Source organism: Saccopteryx bilineata, chromosome 2 (genome assembly GCF_036850765.1).
Source record: "Saccopteryx bilineata isolate mSacBil1 chromosome 2, mSacBil1_pri_phased_curated, whole genome shotgun sequence".
Taxonomy (NCBI): domain Eukaryota; kingdom Metazoa; phylum Chordata; class Mammalia; order Chiroptera; family Emballonuridae; genus Saccopteryx; species Saccopteryx bilineata.
Window position 1 is genome coordinate 313,113,694 of NC_089491.1, and position 17,633 is coordinate 313,131,326.

General features: G+C 49.6%; 1 protein-coding gene across 2 annotated transcripts; it reads left to right on the forward strand.

Annotated features, from left to right (window-relative positions):
- Positions 1-892: 892 nt before the first annotated feature.
- On the forward strand, positions 893-16,809 carry UBQLN4 (ubiquilin 4). 2 transcript variants are annotated; one of them, XM_066261855.1, is made up of 11 exons: positions 893-1,025; positions 2,534-2,685; positions 3,074-3,291; positions 3,806-4,068; positions 5,916-6,074; positions 10,000-10,225; positions 11,243-11,382; positions 12,448-12,531; positions 12,700-12,815; positions 13,014-13,194; positions 14,984-16,809. In XM_066261855.1, the coding sequence occupies exons 1-11, from the start codon at positions 918-920 to the stop codon at positions 15,134-15,136; spliced, it is 1,800 nt and encodes a 599-aa protein (XP_066117952.1). In that variant the 5' UTR covers positions 893-917; the 3' UTR covers positions 15,137-16,809. The 2 variants fall into 2 exon arrangements, with proteins under 2 accessions (XP_066117952.1, XP_066117953.1); XM_066261856.1 differs by having other exon boundaries at positions 12,751-12,815.
- Positions 16,810-17,633: the final 824 nt, after the last annotated feature.

Genomic DNA, 17,633 nt, shown 5'->3' on the forward strand with positions numbered 1-17,633 from the left:
CAAATGCTTAGGCGGAAAAAGAGCGGGAGTGAAACGCCAGTGGTGGTATTGGAAGAACGTTTAACTCCTTCGGGGAGAGAAAAGTTATCATGGTTCGCTTAACAAGCCACGATTCAGTAATTAAAAAAAAAAAAAAAAAGAATCCCTGTATTTGTCATATACAACTTGGGTTGTTTTCAAAGCAACTGTCTGCACAATTCTGTGAGATGGGGTAGAATAGATACTATTGAGGAAAGCACGGCTTGGAAAGACCACGCAGGCAAAACGCAGGTCTCTGGAACCGTGCGTCATGGAGTTCGTTCAGACCACACCCGAGGGGACATGAAGTCAATCCTAGGGATGAAGTTTTAGGTGGACGTCCAGAAGTGAGAAAGTTTAACCTCCCCAGTCGACAGAGACTCCAGGCTGGAAAGGATTTGGACTTCCCGAGAAACACAGCTATCGCAGGGAACCGAGAGAAAGTGGCGACACAGAGAGGCCTTTGTCCCGCAGCAGGAGTGACCCGTGGAGGGGGCAGGGCAGCTTTGGGCCCCGGAGGGGACCTCAGGTCCGCTCGGGCCTTCTCGGATGGGCCCCTGGTCTCTGGCGGGGAGCTCGGCCCCCGCCCCCACCAGGGAAGGACACGCCCTGCCCCCGCCTTGAGACCCCCAGGGACCGCGGTCCAGCGAGGCCCCGTCCACGCTGAGGGACCCCGGGTTCGGCCCGGGGTGGACTCCACTGCAGTGGCCCCCCCAGTCCGCCCGGGGCGCTGTGGCTGCGGCTGGTCCGGAGGGGGTGTCGAAGCCTTGGGGAGGGGAAAGGTGGGAAGGGAAGAGGGGAGTGTGCTGGAGGCGCCGGAGCCGAGCCGGGTCAGCCGGGAGGGCGGGGAGGAGGAGGAGCCGGGACGGGCTGGCGGGCGGCCGGGTGGTGGCGGCGGCATGGCGGAGCTAAGCGGGGCCGAGACGAGGCCCCCCATTCGAGTCACCGTCAAGACCCCCAAGGACAAGGAAGAAATTGTGATCTGCGATCGAGCCTCGGTCAAGGAGGTAGTACAGGTTGAGGGGAGGCGGGGAGAGAGGTACGCGAAGAGAGGGGGTGGTTCTGGACGGTCCGGCGCACGGGAGGGCCTCGGAGAGAAGGGCGGGGGCCCAGCGGTCACTTGGAAGAGCGGGAGGGAAGGAAAGGCGGGTAGGGGGCGTCCTGCGAGGGTAAGGTGGGCGAGCGTGGCGCGTGGTGGGCAAGGAAGGCCAGGGTTAGTCTTGTGGCCTGGACTGGGGGCGTGGTGGAGAGTGGGGTGGGGACACCTTGCGCAGGGAAGGGGGAAGGACCCTGGGTTTGAAGGGAGTGTGCACTCCGGAAACTGGTCAGGGTTGGAGGCGCCGAGGCAGGAGTGGGGGCCGGGCAAGGTCCTGGGTCCGGAGAGAGGGGTCGCGGTGCCTGCTTTGCTCCTGGAAGAATGCCCAGCGTGTTCTGCCGCCTGGGCATTGGGGGCAGGATTTTCCTCTGCCCAGACTCTCCTTGCTCTTTCAAATCTAGGCGGTTACATTTGGTTCTCAGCCCCTCCGGGATTTACACAGTGTGTAGTAGGTGTTCAAGAAAACCGTATTGAATGAGGGAATGAACATTGCCTGTGTTCGCCACCCCACCCCTCACCCCCGGGTGGCTGCTCCAGAATTTCACATAGGAGGGGCTTAAGATAGGCCTTCTGGGTGGGAGGGAGGACCTGGAAGCTGCCTTTGCTTATAGCAAGTGCACTATTTTTATTTAGAGTGTATGTTTGGTTTGATTTTGGGGGAGGGTGATAGATTTGGGAGTCTGACTTCGCAAGCCAGCCTTTAATATCATCACTGCTCCCTCCAACCTTATAAAATGACTACATCCCAGAATTTAAATCCTTTTCTCTGCAAAGCTGGATTTGAAATGAGCTCCAATTGAGAGGCAGTGTTTTTGTTAAGAGGCTGGGGGCTTTGGTGTTAACACCTGAGTCCAGTCTGCCCTGGAAAGTACCTAACCATTCTGATCCCCGTTTTTTCTCATCTTTAAAATGAAGATAATAATGTGTATCTCATGGGACTTAGCCTCTTAACTCATGAATAATTAGTGCCATTATAAATAACTGGGATCTATGTGTTGTAGTTGTTACAAGCATGCTGGGAATAAAGAGGGAAGAGAAACTTGGGATCTGAGAAGAGAAGGCTGAAGGAGACAGGTCCTGGGTCCGAGTCTGTTGCAGGAGCTGAGATGGAGAGTGCTGCCCAGGCAGTACCCTCACAGGGAACCAGTCAGAGGGACTGAGGAGGGAGGAGCAGATAGCAGCAAGGGCTTTCTGGAGTGGGAGATCCTGGGAGAGAGTTGAGAGAGGAGCCTCTGACTGGTCCATCTCCTTGGTTAAGAAAGGAGCTACTTATTACAGCTGGAGGGATGGGGTCAAGATTGCAGAAAGGACTTCTCACAACTAGAGGTGGGAGCAAAAGAATGCTGAGGCTCTTGAAGAAGGGTCCCTAGTGATGGAGTCCAGGCAACCTTTGCAGTGACCTCTGCCTCTTGATCACAGTTCAAAGAGGAAATCTCCCGGAGGTTTAAGGCTCAGCAGGATCAGCTGGTCCTGATCTTCGCAGGCAAGATCCTCAAGGATGGGGACACACTGAACCAGCATGGGATCAAGGATGGGCTCACTGTCCATCTGGTCATCAAGACCCCTCAGAAGTAAGTTCAGGAGAGTAGCAGGTCCAGTTACTGATTGGACCACTTTTCCTCATCTGATACTTTCTCACCCATCACTCAGTATGCCTAGAGGGTGTATGCCAAAGCCTAGGAAAGTAGCTCCTGGATGGGTTGTCAAGCAGGCTTATAGTCTCACTGCAGGGGAAGGGATCCTGACTTACATCTCCCAGAATGCCCTAAAGATAGATGATACTAGCTCCTCCTTCCCTCTATCTGATTTACTGACTATCCCCTAGATCACCCACCCTAGCCTCGGTGTTGCTTAGGATATGGCCTGGGCTGGGGCAGAGGCTGCCCAGCAAAAACAGAGACGGTTATCTTCCTTCTTCTTGTGTTCATGTAAACTAGGATCGTCTTTTTCTGTTCTCAGGGCTCCAGATCCAGCTGCTGCCACTGCTTCTTCCCCCTCCACTCCGGATCCTGCTTCAGCACCCTCCACCACGCCTGCTTCACCTGCCACCCCTGCCCAGCCCTCCACCTCTGGCAGTGCTACTTCAGAAGCTGGCAGTGGAAGCCGGAGGAGCAGTGGGGGAGGGCCCTCCCCAGGGGCTGGGGAGGGCCCTCCCAATGCTACCGCATCCATACTCTGTAAGCCCTTAGGGAGAAGGACACTGTCCAGTTTGGGACTCGGGGTTGGGGGAAAGCCAAAAGAAGGGATAAACATGGTTCCCACTCATGGAGATAGAGGACCCCTGGACATAGGGCTTCCCAGATAAAGGAAGGATGGGCAAATGTTAGAGTGAGGGGAGAAATGGGGCTGGAGACATGGGGAACCCTAGGCAAGGATATTGTAGTTAAAGGCAAAAGTGGGTCCAACAGTAGCAAGTTGGAAATATTGATTTAGTCATTCAAACAGCCATCAGTGGTTGCTCTCTCTGTGCTCAGGACTGTGCCTGGCCCCCAACTTCTGCCACCAAAGAGGGTTAGTCTAGCAGGCTGACTTCTCTGCCAGCAGTGGATCAGGGCTGGGGCTGCGGGAGTGACTGAAAAAGGGAGATGCGAGAAGCAGTGGGGGCCCATCCTGGAGACCTGAGCTCAGTGGCTCTGACCAGGTTGGGGAAGGGCTCCTGCAGCAGACTGTGACTCTGCCCCCTCCCTGCAGCTGGCTTTGGGGGCATCCTAGGCCTGGGCAGCCTGGGTCTGGGCTCTGCCAACTTCATGGAGCTACAGCAACAGATGCAGAGGCAGCTGATGTCCAATCCTGAGATGCTGTCACAGATCATGGAGAACCCCCTGGTCCAGGATATGATGTCTAACCCTGACCTGATGCGCCACATGATCATGGCCAACCCCCAGATGCAGCAACTGATGGAACGGAATCCCGAGATCAGCCACATGCTCAACAACCCTGAGCTCATGAGGCAGGTGGGTGTGAGAGAGGTTGGGGTTGGGGTGTGGGAGACACTTGGCACCCAGACATGCCTGCCTGGCCTGTCCCCACCCTGTCCTACCTTGATTTGTTCAGTAGCCATGTTTTGTACACTCGGAGTACCATGATGAAAAGACGTAGGCCTAACTTTCCAGAAACTCCTGGTTTCCTAAAGGGAAGTGGGACAGATAAGCAGGCAATTATAATATAGTGTGATCAGTACTATCATAGAGAGAGTCAGAGGATTTCCACAGAGAGTAGGTCTTGACTTTACGCTGGGGCTCCAAGGAGGCTCCCGAGAGGAACTGTCACCCAATCTGAGACCCAAGGGAGTTCCTGGGAATGAACCAGAAGAAGAAAAAGAGAAGAATGTTCAGGGATGAGGGGCAGCAAGTACAGAGGCCTGGGAGTAAAGGATGTTTGGGGAGCATTGTGTCTGGACAGGGGCAGGTGGGTCCAGGGGAGGCAGTTTTGTGTTGGTCTGTGGAAGCTTTATTTCATGGCTCAGTCCACTAGGGCACAAGGAAAGATGACCTCAGCAGAGTTGTGGACACCAGTACTGGACTCACCAGAAGATAAGTTCAATTATGGCAAAGATTTGCAAGCGTTTTGTTCACTGTCTAGAATAATGCCGATGTATAGTAGTCACTCAATAAACACTTATTGAGCCTGACCTGTGGTGGCGCAGTGGATAAAGCGTCGACCTGGAAATGCTGAGGTCGCCGGTTCGAAACCCTGGGCTTGCCTGGTCAAGGCACATATGGGAGTTGATGCTTCCAGCTCCTCCCCCTTCTCTCTCCCTCTCTCTCTCCTCTCTAAAAATGAATAAATAAAATTAAAAAAAAATACTTATTGAATGACTAAATTATGGGATAAGAGCTCATAGTTGTGTCTTAGACATAAGGTGTCCTAGAAGGGGAAAGTGTGGAGCAAATTTTGGAAGAAAGACAGGAAAGGCATTGGATGGGAACAAGAAGTAGTCATGCTCATTTTCTTTATCATGTACTGCTGTCCCCTGGAGATGACACAGTCCACCCCTTATTGAGAGTGAGCCGTTGGCTGTAAAGAAAAAGCCCCTATCCTGTGTCTCAAATGCAGTCAGGCCAGAGAGGGTGTTGGTAGCATTGTCCCAGTTGAATCTTTTCCCTCTTCAACATGTCGTCGACCAGGAAGCACAGTAGGGCATTGATCAGAGAGACCAGCCTAGCTTTGAAAGCTGGCTCCCTCCTCAACTTGTCATTGACTGGGAAGCACAGTAGGGCATTGATCAGAGAGGCCAGCCTAGCTTTGAAAGCTGGCTTCACCACTAACTGGCTCTGCATTCCCAGGCAGTGAGTCTCTGAGCCTATTTTCTCATCTGCAAAATAGTGACAAGAAATGCCTATATGGGACTATTATTTTGGAGATTAAATGACCTGAATTCTGTAAATTATTTAGTCTAGTGCCTATGTCATAGGTGCTCAATAGATGTTAATTTTCTCTTCTGCCTCCTTCCCTTTCTCATGTCCATTCTTGATTTCCTTGTGTTCCCTGATCCCTGATACTTCTTTGGACCCCCTGAACCTGCGGGAGGGAAGCTACTGCCCTCACCGCTTCTGATATCATTGTACCTCACTAGAAAAGCCAACCAGAATGGGGAAAGCCACAGGAAAACAGAGTTGGAGGCAAGATGACAGTACTTAGGAAGGAGGTGTAGTTAACCCTACTCTCTGTCACTGTAGGGCAGATCCTGGGCTCTGGATCCCGGTCCTGATGCACGCCTTCTCCTTAGGGCCTACCCTTTGCCACATTTGGTGCTTCCCTGGTTCCAGGGCCCATTCTGTGTCTCTGCCTTCTCCACCAGACGATGGAGCTTGCTCGGAATCCAGCCATGATGCAGGAGATGATGCGGAACCAGGACCGGGCCCTCAGTAATCTGGAGAGCATCCCTGGAGGGTATAATGCTCTTCGCCGCATGTACACGGACATCCAGGAGCCCATGTTCAGTGCTGCCCGGGAACAGGTGGGCCCAGGGGCAGGGGCAGTGGGATGGCTGTCTGGGCCCAAGATTCCCTACCTGCAGACCCAGGTGAGCCTGGGGTACTGTCCGCTTCTCTTTCCTTCCCCAGTCACCCCACCCCCACCCTGAGGGTGGATCTTGGCTTGAAAACAGTTCTCACAATGCCTAGCCAGGGATGGTCCAACTTGCCATGGGAATAGGCACTGGGGCAGAAGGTAGCAGAATTCCCCAGGGAAGTGGGTGGAGCATCGAGTCCAAGGGATTTGATGTTGTTCTCACACACTTATGGCACCAGGGGCTCAGAGGTTGTGGGGCAGGCCTGGGGTCAAACAGCCAATCCCAGAACAATGTCTCAAGCGTAGTCCATAGATCACCTGTGTCAAAATCACCTGGGAAGCTTGTTAATGATGGGATTCCTGGTCCCCAACTTTGAGCTACTTATTGACTCAATCTCTGGAATCAGCTTCTGGGAATATGTACTTTTAAAAATGCTTTATGAATTCTTTTCAAATATATAACAAATATAGATTTAAAAAATAGAGCATTCTGTTGTATCCATGTTGCCCTAACATGTTGCCATATATAGTTTCAGTGCCTTTTTTGGTTCTTTTTTCAAAGTTAATTTGCATTCAATATGTTACACATTTACATGTTTTAAATTAAAAGGTATACAAGGTAAATAAAATGATATTTTAAGAGTATGGAAAGGAATACAAGCTTAATAAATTATGCAAAAAGAATCCTATTTTCTTCTTCCAACTACCACTTTCCTATCCCAAGTTAACAAATGTTAATATTTTGTATATTTTCCTAGACATATTTAATATTTGCAAATAAGACATTATAGATAGAATAGCAGACTTCATCTGGTCTTCCCCCACCTTAGGGCTTTCTTTCCTCCTCCAGAGCTAATAATTACCACTCTGAAGTTGGTGTTAGTCATTTTGATTCTATTACCTACATATATATCCATGGACAAGCTGTAGTTTTGTTTTTCAACCTTATAGAAGTGGTAGCATGCTGTTCATGTAATTTTTAACTTGCTTTTAAATTTTTAAAAAATGTTTTATTGAAGTGACAGAAAGGTGCACATAAGTGTATAGCTTGAAGGATTTTCACAAACTGAACACCCACACATACAAACACACACCAGTGCTCAGGTGGGAGGGTGGGATCTCATGTTATTTTTTCCTTGTGGAAAGGAAAAAGCACGATATCCCGGGTGGCCTGTGATATTCCAATGCCTCTGTCCCACATCAGGTCTCCACAAATGAGTGTGTGTCTTTCTGACTACGCAATCCCACTGGTCTGGTTGACTGTCCCTGCAGTGATAATCTTGTTTCATTTAAGTCTGAGCATCTAGTGGAGTGAATCCTGACCTTATTCTTCAACATCATCTTGGTTATTTTGGAGATTGCTCTTTCAAATTTAAGAAACTGCTTGTAGGGATCAATTATGAATTTTTAAAGGAATTTATTTGTTTATTTTAAATTTTATTTAAGTATTTAAAATGTATATCAAAGTAACACATTCATCTAGTTAAAAAATGGTATTGTTGAGAGAGGCTTGTAACAGTCACTCTAGCTGATTCTGATGCATACTCAGGCGTGAGAGCCACTGGTTTAGTGAAAAGAACGTAGCATTTGGCATCAACAAAGCTGGGTTCAAATACCTACTCCACCATTTTCTAGTAATAAGATTTTTTTTTTGGTATTTTTCTGAAGTTGGAAATAGGGAGGCAGTCAGACAGACTCCCGCATGCGCCCGACCGGGATCCACCCGGCATGCCCACCAGGGGGCGATGCTCTGCCCATCCGGGGCGTTGCTCTGTTGCAACCAGGGCCATTCTAGCACCTGAGGCAGAGGCCACAGAGCCATCCCCATTGCCCGGGTCAGCTTTGCCCCACTGGAGCCTTGGCTGCGGGAGGGAAAGAGAGAGACAGAGAGGAAGGAGAGGGGGAAGGGTGGAGAAGCAGATGGGCGCTTCTCCTGTGTGCCCTGGCCGGGAATCGAACCTGGGACTCCTGCACGCCAGGCCAATGATCTAATCTACCACAGAGCCAACCGGCCAGGGCTAGTAATATGATTTTAAGTGACTTTCCTAACCTCTCTAAACCTTAGCCTCCTCATTTTCAAAATGGAGGCAATACATTATAACAGTGGTTTTCAGTCATTTTGGTCTTAGGATCCCATTATACTCTTAAAAATTATTGAGGATCTAAAAAGCTATTGCTTTCATGGGTTGGATCTATTGGTATTCACTGTATCTGAAATTAAAACTAAAAAATTTAAAAAATGTATTTAATTCATTTAAAAATAACAATAAATTAATGATGCATTAACATGAATAGCATATTCTTTTGAAAATAACTTTATTTTCCAAAATGAAACCAGAGAGGAAAGAATGGCTTTGTTTTACATTTTTGCGGATCTCTTTAATGTCTCGTTACAAGACAGCTGGATTCTCAGATCTGCTTCTGCTTTCCGTCTGCTGCAATGTCACGTGTTATGTACGTAGCCTTTGGAAAACTCCACTCAGTACTCATGAGAATGGAAGTGAAAAAAGCAAACAACATCTTAGAATTTTATAAAAAAAAAAAGTTTTGAACCTTGCAAGGGTCCTTTGAACACACTTTGAGAACTGGCGTATTGGAGGGATAGTGTAAACATTACAATAAGTGTAGCAGGCACGTTGTCGGTGCTCAATGAATGGCAGCTGTTATCACTATAGGGAGTTCAGAAAAAGAGATTCAGACCTTAGGGTGAGCCACGAGGAACAAAGCAGGGCTCAAAACTAGGTGAGGTTGGGTGCTAGGCAAGTTAACAGAACAGGAAATCTGAAACAGGGACAGAGACTGAAACCATGGTGCACAAACCCTGGCCTGCAAGCCCTGTTATCTGAACAAGCATCTGGTAGGTGAAGGAACCACACAGCTCAGAGAGCAGGAGAGTCCTTGGTCAGCCCTGGTCCCCTGACCCACTTTGAATAAACAGAAAAAGTGACTGGATGTGAAACCCCACAGTGGGGAGGGGCTGAGGCTGCTTAGAGAACTGCTTAGGTCAGGACTGCCTAGGAACTCAGGAAATAGAGACTGAGCAAGGGAAACAGGGCCTAGGGCTTTCTCAGCAAGCACACTCCTCCGACAGAGCTCTTTCCTGGGTGTGGGCAGGTCCAGAGGGAGGAGGTTTGAGTGCTGTCTTGGGCAGCACACCGTATGGGGGTATGGATTCTGAGATAATCCTAAGTGACACAGTGGGAGCCTGGTGAGGGAGAACTGTTTAGCTGACGGAGCCTGGCTGAGGAGGCAGGCTGGGGAGGGGGGTAAGGAGGAGATGGAAGACGTAGGGAGGACTGCTCTGCCAGAAATGTGCTTCATTGTGGTGCGCCTGAAGGAACAGAACCCACTTAAGGGACCCAGGCAGAGGGCTCTGGGGAGTTAGTATTGGGCCAAGGTGATTGGAAAAGGGGAAGCTGGAGGCAAATCAGCGTTGAAGTAAAAGCCAGCAGTTACTTATTGAGCACCTACGAGTGTCAGGAACAACTTGCGAAGGTGAGTCTGATGTCTCTGTGCCTGAAGAGCTAAGGAAACAGTATCGCACTGCACACTGGGACCGAATTGTGTCAAGTACTGTGGGTCACAGAGGAGGCTAGAGACCAAACATTTAGAGCCACCAGGAGAGATGGGAAGTTTCCAGTTATCTCAGGGGTTCAGTTATCCAGTCATTAGCATCATCCAGCTCCCACGCTGCAGGATAGGGGAGGGGCTGCTCATTGTGGAGCTAAAAACTGAGCCGAGGACTTCTAAGGTCTTAGCTGTCTTTCCCTTTCCCGGGGAAGGGGAGGCTACTAGGTGAGAGGAAAGAAAGGGCGCAGCCCTTGTCCCTGATCTGTTTCAGTCCTTAACCCAAAACCTTTCCCTCCTCCCAGTTTGGCAACAATCCCTTCTCTTCCCTGACCGGGAACTCCGACAGCTCATCTTCCCAGCCTCTGCGGACTGAGAATCGAGAGCCCCTCCCTAACCCCTGGAGCCCCTCGCCCCCCACCTCCCAGGCCCCCGGGTCCGGTGGGGAGGGCACCGGAGGATCGGGGACCAGCCAGGTGCACCCGACAGTCTCGAACCCCTTTGGGATCAATGCGGCTAGCCTGGGGTCAGGTATGTCCTAGGGTGGATAGAGCTTAGTGGGGTCACCAGGGCAGTCCCTCTGGCCCAGGACTGAATGGGGTTCCTATTGTTCCAGAATATTGAAGACGGAGGTGAGACTGTTGAAGCCAAAGAGGGGGCTCTGCAGCCTGGCATAGTGGCTCCACCCCTCAGAGGGTGATGGCTGGTTCTGACCATGCTCTGATATCTCTGGGAGTGATCTAAGTAATGGCTCATGAATAAAGCAGGCCCCATCTTCTACGCTCTTTCAGCATGGGTGGTACTATCCAGGGTAAATGGGTCAGACAGGGGATGGGGTGTGGGACAGGAATCAGGGAAGACCTGGGACAAGCAGCTATGAGTCTGGGGGGAGGATGTGCAGAGCTGCCATGAACAGAAGTTCAGGTTCTGGGGATGCCCCATTTATCTGGACTCTGACTGCACATATACAACCCTGGGATGTCTTTGGTAGAAGCCCTGATTTCTCTACTGTGGAGGACATCTTGATTGGGCAAGTCCCTTCCCATCTGTATGCTTCCGTTCCCTTATTTATAAAATAAGGGACTTGGACCTGATCCATGGTTTTAAAAGTATATTTCTGAATCCTGGGGTGTCTGGACCATCTCTAGGATGAGGAAGGAGCAAAGGGAGAGGCTCCAGGCTTCCTGCTCCAGCTCCAAGCAGACCATTTACATGCTTGGTTTCTGAGTGAGATTTGGTTTGAGGAAAGGGTGATCTTGAGTCACATCCTTTCCAACTCGGACATTATCTGAGCTTGTGGAAGAAACAGTCCAGAGGAGCATGAATCAGACCCAGTTTACAACTGGCTTATCCTTATCAGAGTAAATGGTAAAGGGAACAGGCCAAAGCAGAAGTCAGGAGAGACTTGGATCATGCTCCAATGCCTGGGTGCCGTTTTACTGTTGCCTTTCTGAGTCTTGTAACTACTCGGTGTCTAAAGTAAGGTGGATTTGCATGAGGCATCTGATTTCCATCTGGACCTTGGTTTGCTTTTCCTCCTTGCCTTAGGGATGTTCAACAGCCCGGAAATGCAAGCCCTGCTCCAGCAGATCTCAGAGAACCCCCAGCTGATGCAGAATGTGATCTCTGCCCCCTACATGCGCAGCATGATGCAGACACTTGCCCAGAACCCTGACTTTGCTGCTCAGGTATGGAACTGGTTCCACAGGAGTGCACTGGGGGCAGTTATTTGTGGTTAAAACACTCTGGAGCCAGATGCCCTGGGTTTGTATCAAGCATAACCATTACCTAGCTGGGTGAGTGATGTAAGTAGTTTTTTGTTTTTGTTTTTGAGAGAGGGAGAGTGGGAATGAAGGAAACAGGAAGGGGGAGAGATGAGAAGCATCAACTCCTAGTTGTGGCACTTTAGTTGTTCACATGCGTCTTGACGGGGGGGGGGGTCTAGCCAGACAGTGACCCCTTGCTCAAGTCAGCGACTTTGGGCTCACGCCAGCGACCTTGGGATCATGTTGATGACCCATGCTCAAGCTGGTGACCCTGAGGTTTTGAGACTTGTTTGGAGGTTCTAGCAGGGGAGCGCAGCTACTCGTATACCCTTGACCGAAGAACGGTCCTCTCCTCTAGCAGGGAAGGTCGTCCTCTTCTACCGAGCATGCAGCTTCGGGAGGGACGCACATGGAGCGATGAGGGAGGAAGGGAACACCCGCCTAGCCAGCCAGATCAGCCGAATCAACCCTGGCGATCAATGGGGTGACAGATGTCGCAGCCAGATCGCCCTCACATCCGACCCTGAGGTTTTGAATCTGGGACCTCAGTGTCCCACCCAGGTCGATGCTCTATCCACTGCACCACCACCGGCCAGGTGTAAGAAGTAGTTTAACCTCCCAGTTTCCTCATCTGTAAATTGGTAACAACAATAGTTCCTCGTAGACTTGTGAGGGTGAAATGAGTTAATGGCATATAAAGTGCTTTGAACTTGGCATGGCACATTGTAGGCAGTGTACTTGGGAATGTTAGCCCTTGTCACCATCAGACCCAGGGCTGAGCAGCCTGGCTCCTGATATTCATTTTTACCCAGAATATAGTTCCATTTCCTCTCACTGTCCCACTTAGGCCTTCAGGATACTTTGAGATCCTTGGAAAAGCTGGCCAGATTTCCTGCAGTGGTAGGGGTGCCAAGGGAGACTGAGGCTGTGGGGGAATTCTTAGGGTGGGTAGGCCCAGGCCTCCCTCTACTACCTTGACCCTGGCAGATGATGGTGAATGTGCCGCTCTTCGCGGGGAATCCACAGCTTCAGGAGCAGCTCCGCCTGCAGCTCCCAGTCTTCCTGCAGCAGGTGAGTGAGGAGCCTAGAGGGGTGGAGATTGGGGCCAGGGGTTGGACCTGAAGCCCACTGGGTGGAAATTACGGGGAGGGGGGTAGAGCTTGGCCTTGGACTTGGGGTTTAGGCTGCTTCCTGTCTGCTGCCACCTCCTGTTGCCTTTCTCTGCTCATTTCCCGCCAGATGCAGAACCCGGAGTCGCTCTCCATCCTTACCAATCCCCGTGCCATGCAGGCGCTGCTGCAGATCCAGCAAGGATTACAGACCTTGCAGACCGAGGCCCCCGGGCTGATACCCAGGTGAGGGTTGGGGGCAGGTAGGCAGGCAGCAAGTTTCTGTTTACTTCTCTAAATCCCTCCCTCTGCCGCTCTGAGCAGCCATTGTATCTCTCAGGGTCTGTTTTTCTCTTCCCTCCAACTGCTTTTCCTTCTGGATCTCACACTCTCATCCCTTTGCTTAGAGGCCATCTCCCGCCTTTTGTTCTCTCCTGCCTGTAGCCTTGGCTCCTTCGGGATGTCCCGGACCCCCATACCTTCAGCAGGCAGCAATGCCGGGCCTGTGCCTGAGGTCCCCACCTCCTCGCCAGCCCCACCAGCCACTTCTCCAACTGGGGCTTCCAGTGCTCAGCAGCAGCTCATGCAGCAGATGATCCAGCTTCTGGCAGGTGGAAACTCACAGGTACATGGGCAGCAGGGCTGGTACTGGGACCACCACTTCCATCCTGGTGGTGTCAGTGGTCGCAGTAGAATGGAGACAGCAGAGCAGGCTTTGCAGTCAGCCCAACCAGGCGCAGGGGCAGTCAACCTTTTTATACCTACCGCTCACTTTTGTATCTCTGTTAGTAGTAAAATTTTCTAACCACCCACCGGTTCCACAGTAATGGTGATTTATAAGGTAGGGAAGTAACTTTACTTTATAAAATTTATAAAGCAGAGTTACAGCAAGTTAAAGCATATAATAATAATTACTTACTTACCAAGTACTTTATGTTGGATTTTTGCTAAGTTTGGCAGAATAAATCTTTATAAAACAACTTACTATAGTTAAATCTATCTTTTTATTTATACTTTGGTTGCTTCGCTACCGCCCACCATGACAGCTGGAACGCCCACTAGTGGGCGGTAGGGACCAGGTTGACTACCACTGGTTTAGACCCTGGTCTGCCACTTTCTAGCCTTGGGCAAGTTGCTGATCTTCCCTAAGTTCAGTTTCTTCAGCTGTAAAATGGAGATGAGAATAGTAATAACACCATGTGCTAGGTACTGTTCTAAGTGCTTCGTTTACTTTATTCCTTACAACAATCTTGTGAAGAAGCTATTACTATAATTTCTGTGTTACAAAAGGAGAAAGCTGAAGCCCAAAGATTCAAACTGAGCCATACTGGCTCCACTTTAAAAGTTATACTTTAACTGCTATGTTATACCATTTCTGCTTATATCATGGGATTCTTTTGATAATCAAAGCAGCCTCCATCTCTGAGACCTGAGAGGAGGATTATGGGAAGTGAGGTAACTAAAGCCCTGGGCTACAAAGTCAAGGCTAGGGGTTTGGAGGAGTAAGAGTGGCCTTGGGGCGTGGGGATGACCTCAGGTGAGCCCCTTAACTTTTCTCCAGCCTCTGTGATTCATCTGGTAAAAGCTTTTCAACAGAAGTGTATGTATGCCCAGCTCTGTGCAAGAGCGGAATGAGTGATCGCCAAGGTTCAGTCCAGCTGAAATTCTGTAGATGGTGTGGAGCACTAGGTGGGGCTTTTGTACTGCATGGCAAGGGGCCTCTGTGGCCCTTGGGCAGGTCCTTTCCATCTCTGGATCATACTGTCCTCCTGTCACAGCCAGGTGGCCTGTGACTGCCGGGCTCCTTCCAGCTCTGAGAGTCTTTTGTTCATGATCTAGGCTAGTGCTTCTTAAACATTCCCTGGGAAAACACTTCCAGGATATGTTCATAGAAGTGTCAGATATGAAACGCCTTCTCTTTTGTAAATAACTGTGTTTGTTGATTAAAATGGAAACAAATTATTTCCATTTTAGGAAATAATTGGTTAAAATGAAACAAATTATTTCTCTCCTGGGCCATTCTGTGGCCTTTAATAATATGGCTGTATGTGTGATGAAGGCTGGGAGGGAGTTTACAGGTGGTGTTTAACGTGCATCTTATCGACCACAGAGCATTTGTCGTTTGTTGTACCTGTTAATGTCTCCAGACTGTTGATGGAAAACAGGAATATAGGCTGACCAAAGCCTATCTGTTACTTTCACATTTTAAGAAAGACACCCTCACCTTCTAGTATACAGTTTTTTAGTGACTTGGGGCTCAGGCTCCTTGGTCCCCATTTGAAGTTCACCTCACCATGTTCCACTGATGAACTCGGAGGATGGTTGAGAAGACCTACAAGTTGTCTCCTCTCCATTATAAACCCCAGCTTCTGACACTGGTCCTGTGCCCACTTCACAAGGCCTGTCCCCTGTAGGTGCAGACGCCAGAAGTGAGGTTCCAGCAGCAGCTCGAGCAGCTCAACGCCATGGGCTTCATCAACCGCGAGGCTAACCTGCAGGCCCTGATTGCCACAGGAGGGGACATCAATGCGGCTATTGAGAGACTCCTGGGCTCTCAGCTCTCCTAATCCTGTGGCCCATGCCTCCTGCTTCTCCTTCCCTGGATGCCAGCCTTTGGTTCCTGCCAGCTCCTTCCCTCTGCAGTTTGTCGTCCCTTCTGTCTTCTCCCTGTCCTCTCAAGACTGCAAGGTGGCTTTAGGGGTGTGGACCCTAACCGTACAGCTCTGAGAATTTTGGTTCTACTTCTCCATCTCTTACCGAATCTTCTCTTACCGACTCTTCTCTCCTGGTCCTGCTTGAGCAGAACTATTTAAACGGTTTTCACTGTTTTGTTGATTAGCCCTACAACCACCTTCGCAATCTTCAGACCGCTCAGCGGCAGTGCAGAGGGAAGGAGAAACCAGCTCTCTGGTTTACTGGAACAGGGTCTTTCATCTGTACCACTAGGGTTTTGCTTATCATATATATTTGCCTTTGGTAACTCTCTTCCTTCTTTTTTTCCGCATCCTCTGTCACCTCCAGCCTAACCAATTCTAGAACTTCATACTCTGAAGAAGAGGAAGGTGAAGGAAGCAGGCTGGGACTTTGCTCCTCACTCCCTAGTCTGGGCACTTCATCCAGCACTTTTTAATGGGGTCTCTTGGGATTTCCTTAGGGAGGAAGATGCCTGTTCTCCCTGTGTGAAGGAGGGGATAAGACACAGCTCTCGGAACAAGGAATTATCAAACCCTGGACTAGCCCAATAGAGATTGGTGCAGAGGAAGGGGGCATGGGATTTCTGGAGGAAGGGAAAGGGGAAAACAGCCTGAGTAAAAAGGCTCGGATGCTGGAATGGACAGTTAGGGAATGGAAGCACTAATTGCTCTTTTAGGCAGGCAATCCAGGCTCAGACATGGCAGAAGAGACTTGAGAGATACCAATGGAACGTGAGTTGAAAGGGCCTTGATGAAGCTAAGTGATATGGCTCACGAAGGGCCATCTTGGCTTCATTTCCTCAAATACACATGCTTATGTACACACTCACACATTTCCATGAACCAGGACCTGCCTCTGTCCCCAGGTATCAGTGGTTTGAGCACCCCTCAGAAGACATGAAGTGAATTGGGGTCTGTCTCAGCAGTGGGTGTGTGTGCGGGTGGGTGCATGTGGGTTGAGTGGAAGCGTGGATTCTTTGCTGATTTCTGGTTCAGAGCTCTTCCCACCAGAAAAGTGGGCAAAAGGGCTAGTCTTGGGCAGGAATACACACAGCCCAGGGAGTGAGGTCTTAGGCCTCTGGATGCTGAGTAACCCAAGGGTATTGTGGATACCCCTTCTGAGCTGCCAGGGCTATGACCAGCACCCTCACACCCCTCCCCTCATTGCTTTGAGGGAATGAATGGTAGAGGGCCTTTTCCTCCAGCGCCTCGGGCCTTTGGCACCCTAGTCCCTGCCCTTTGAGTTCTTCACTATTTCCTTCCAGGCCAGAAAGTCTTATCTGAGGAAGGAAAGCAGAGGGTAGCAATTCTGCCTTTGATCTGGAATTGATTATTGGAGCACAGAAGAGGCTCAGATCACCTCCTCTCTGCTATTTAGCCTTCCTGCTTGAAGGGTCCATGGCTGAGAATAGGGAGACATGAGAAACGGAATTTTCTCCAAGTGGGAGAGGGTCCCAAGCAACCCAGAGAGGATGTCTGTGTGGCTTCCCTCCACCCTTCCCTCAACTCCCACACTGGCCTTTGTAAATAAATGGTGTGGTCTTGGTTGTGAGTGTGCCTTGGTGTTTGTTTTGGGGGAGAGGAGGCTGACTGAAGACAACTTCTTGGTTTTAGAGGGTTTTTATAAAGTAGCTCTAGAGGAATTTAAAGTTCTGAATTTAAACTGAATTTAGGTTCAGTTACCACAGATGTTAAGAAACATTGAAGGTTAAGGGATAGCTGGTCATAGTGATAACTATAGTCCATGATTTAGGAATGGGAAGGATTACGTTTTTCCATTCGCCAGACCATAAGATATCAGATTCCTCACCTCACCCCCACCCCCATTGTTCAGCCTGGGAGAGGAATGTATGAAGGTATTGGGAAGTTGCTAGGTCATTACTTCCATCATTTGATCTTTTGGCAAGACTGCTCTCCTTACCTCAGGTAAAAAGGTCAAAACAAAATATGCAGGTGGAGTTTTGTATTTCTTATCTTGAGCCCCAAGACTAGACCCAGCTCTACCACTAATTGTGTAAACTTAAGTCTTTCATGTCTGTGAGGTTTTATCTTGTATAGTGAGGTTACAGCCTGCAATTCTGTGATATATAACTAAACCATGGTGGGAGGTTTTTTGTGGGTAGTTTTATCTTCTGATAACGGTAGTCTGGATGTTTCAGACTGACATTCTCACTAGACATTTTAAAAGTTGAAGGCAATATTTATTTTTAAAATGTAAAAAATCAAAGGGCCAACAAAATTGGCTGGGAAACCAGAGGAAAAAAGGCCCTAAAGGCTGCCTTTGACCTGTGGGATTTTTGCTACTTGGGGAAAGGTTGCTAAGAAGATTTGAGGACCTTGAAAGATAGGAAGCTAGAGGAACAAAAACTTG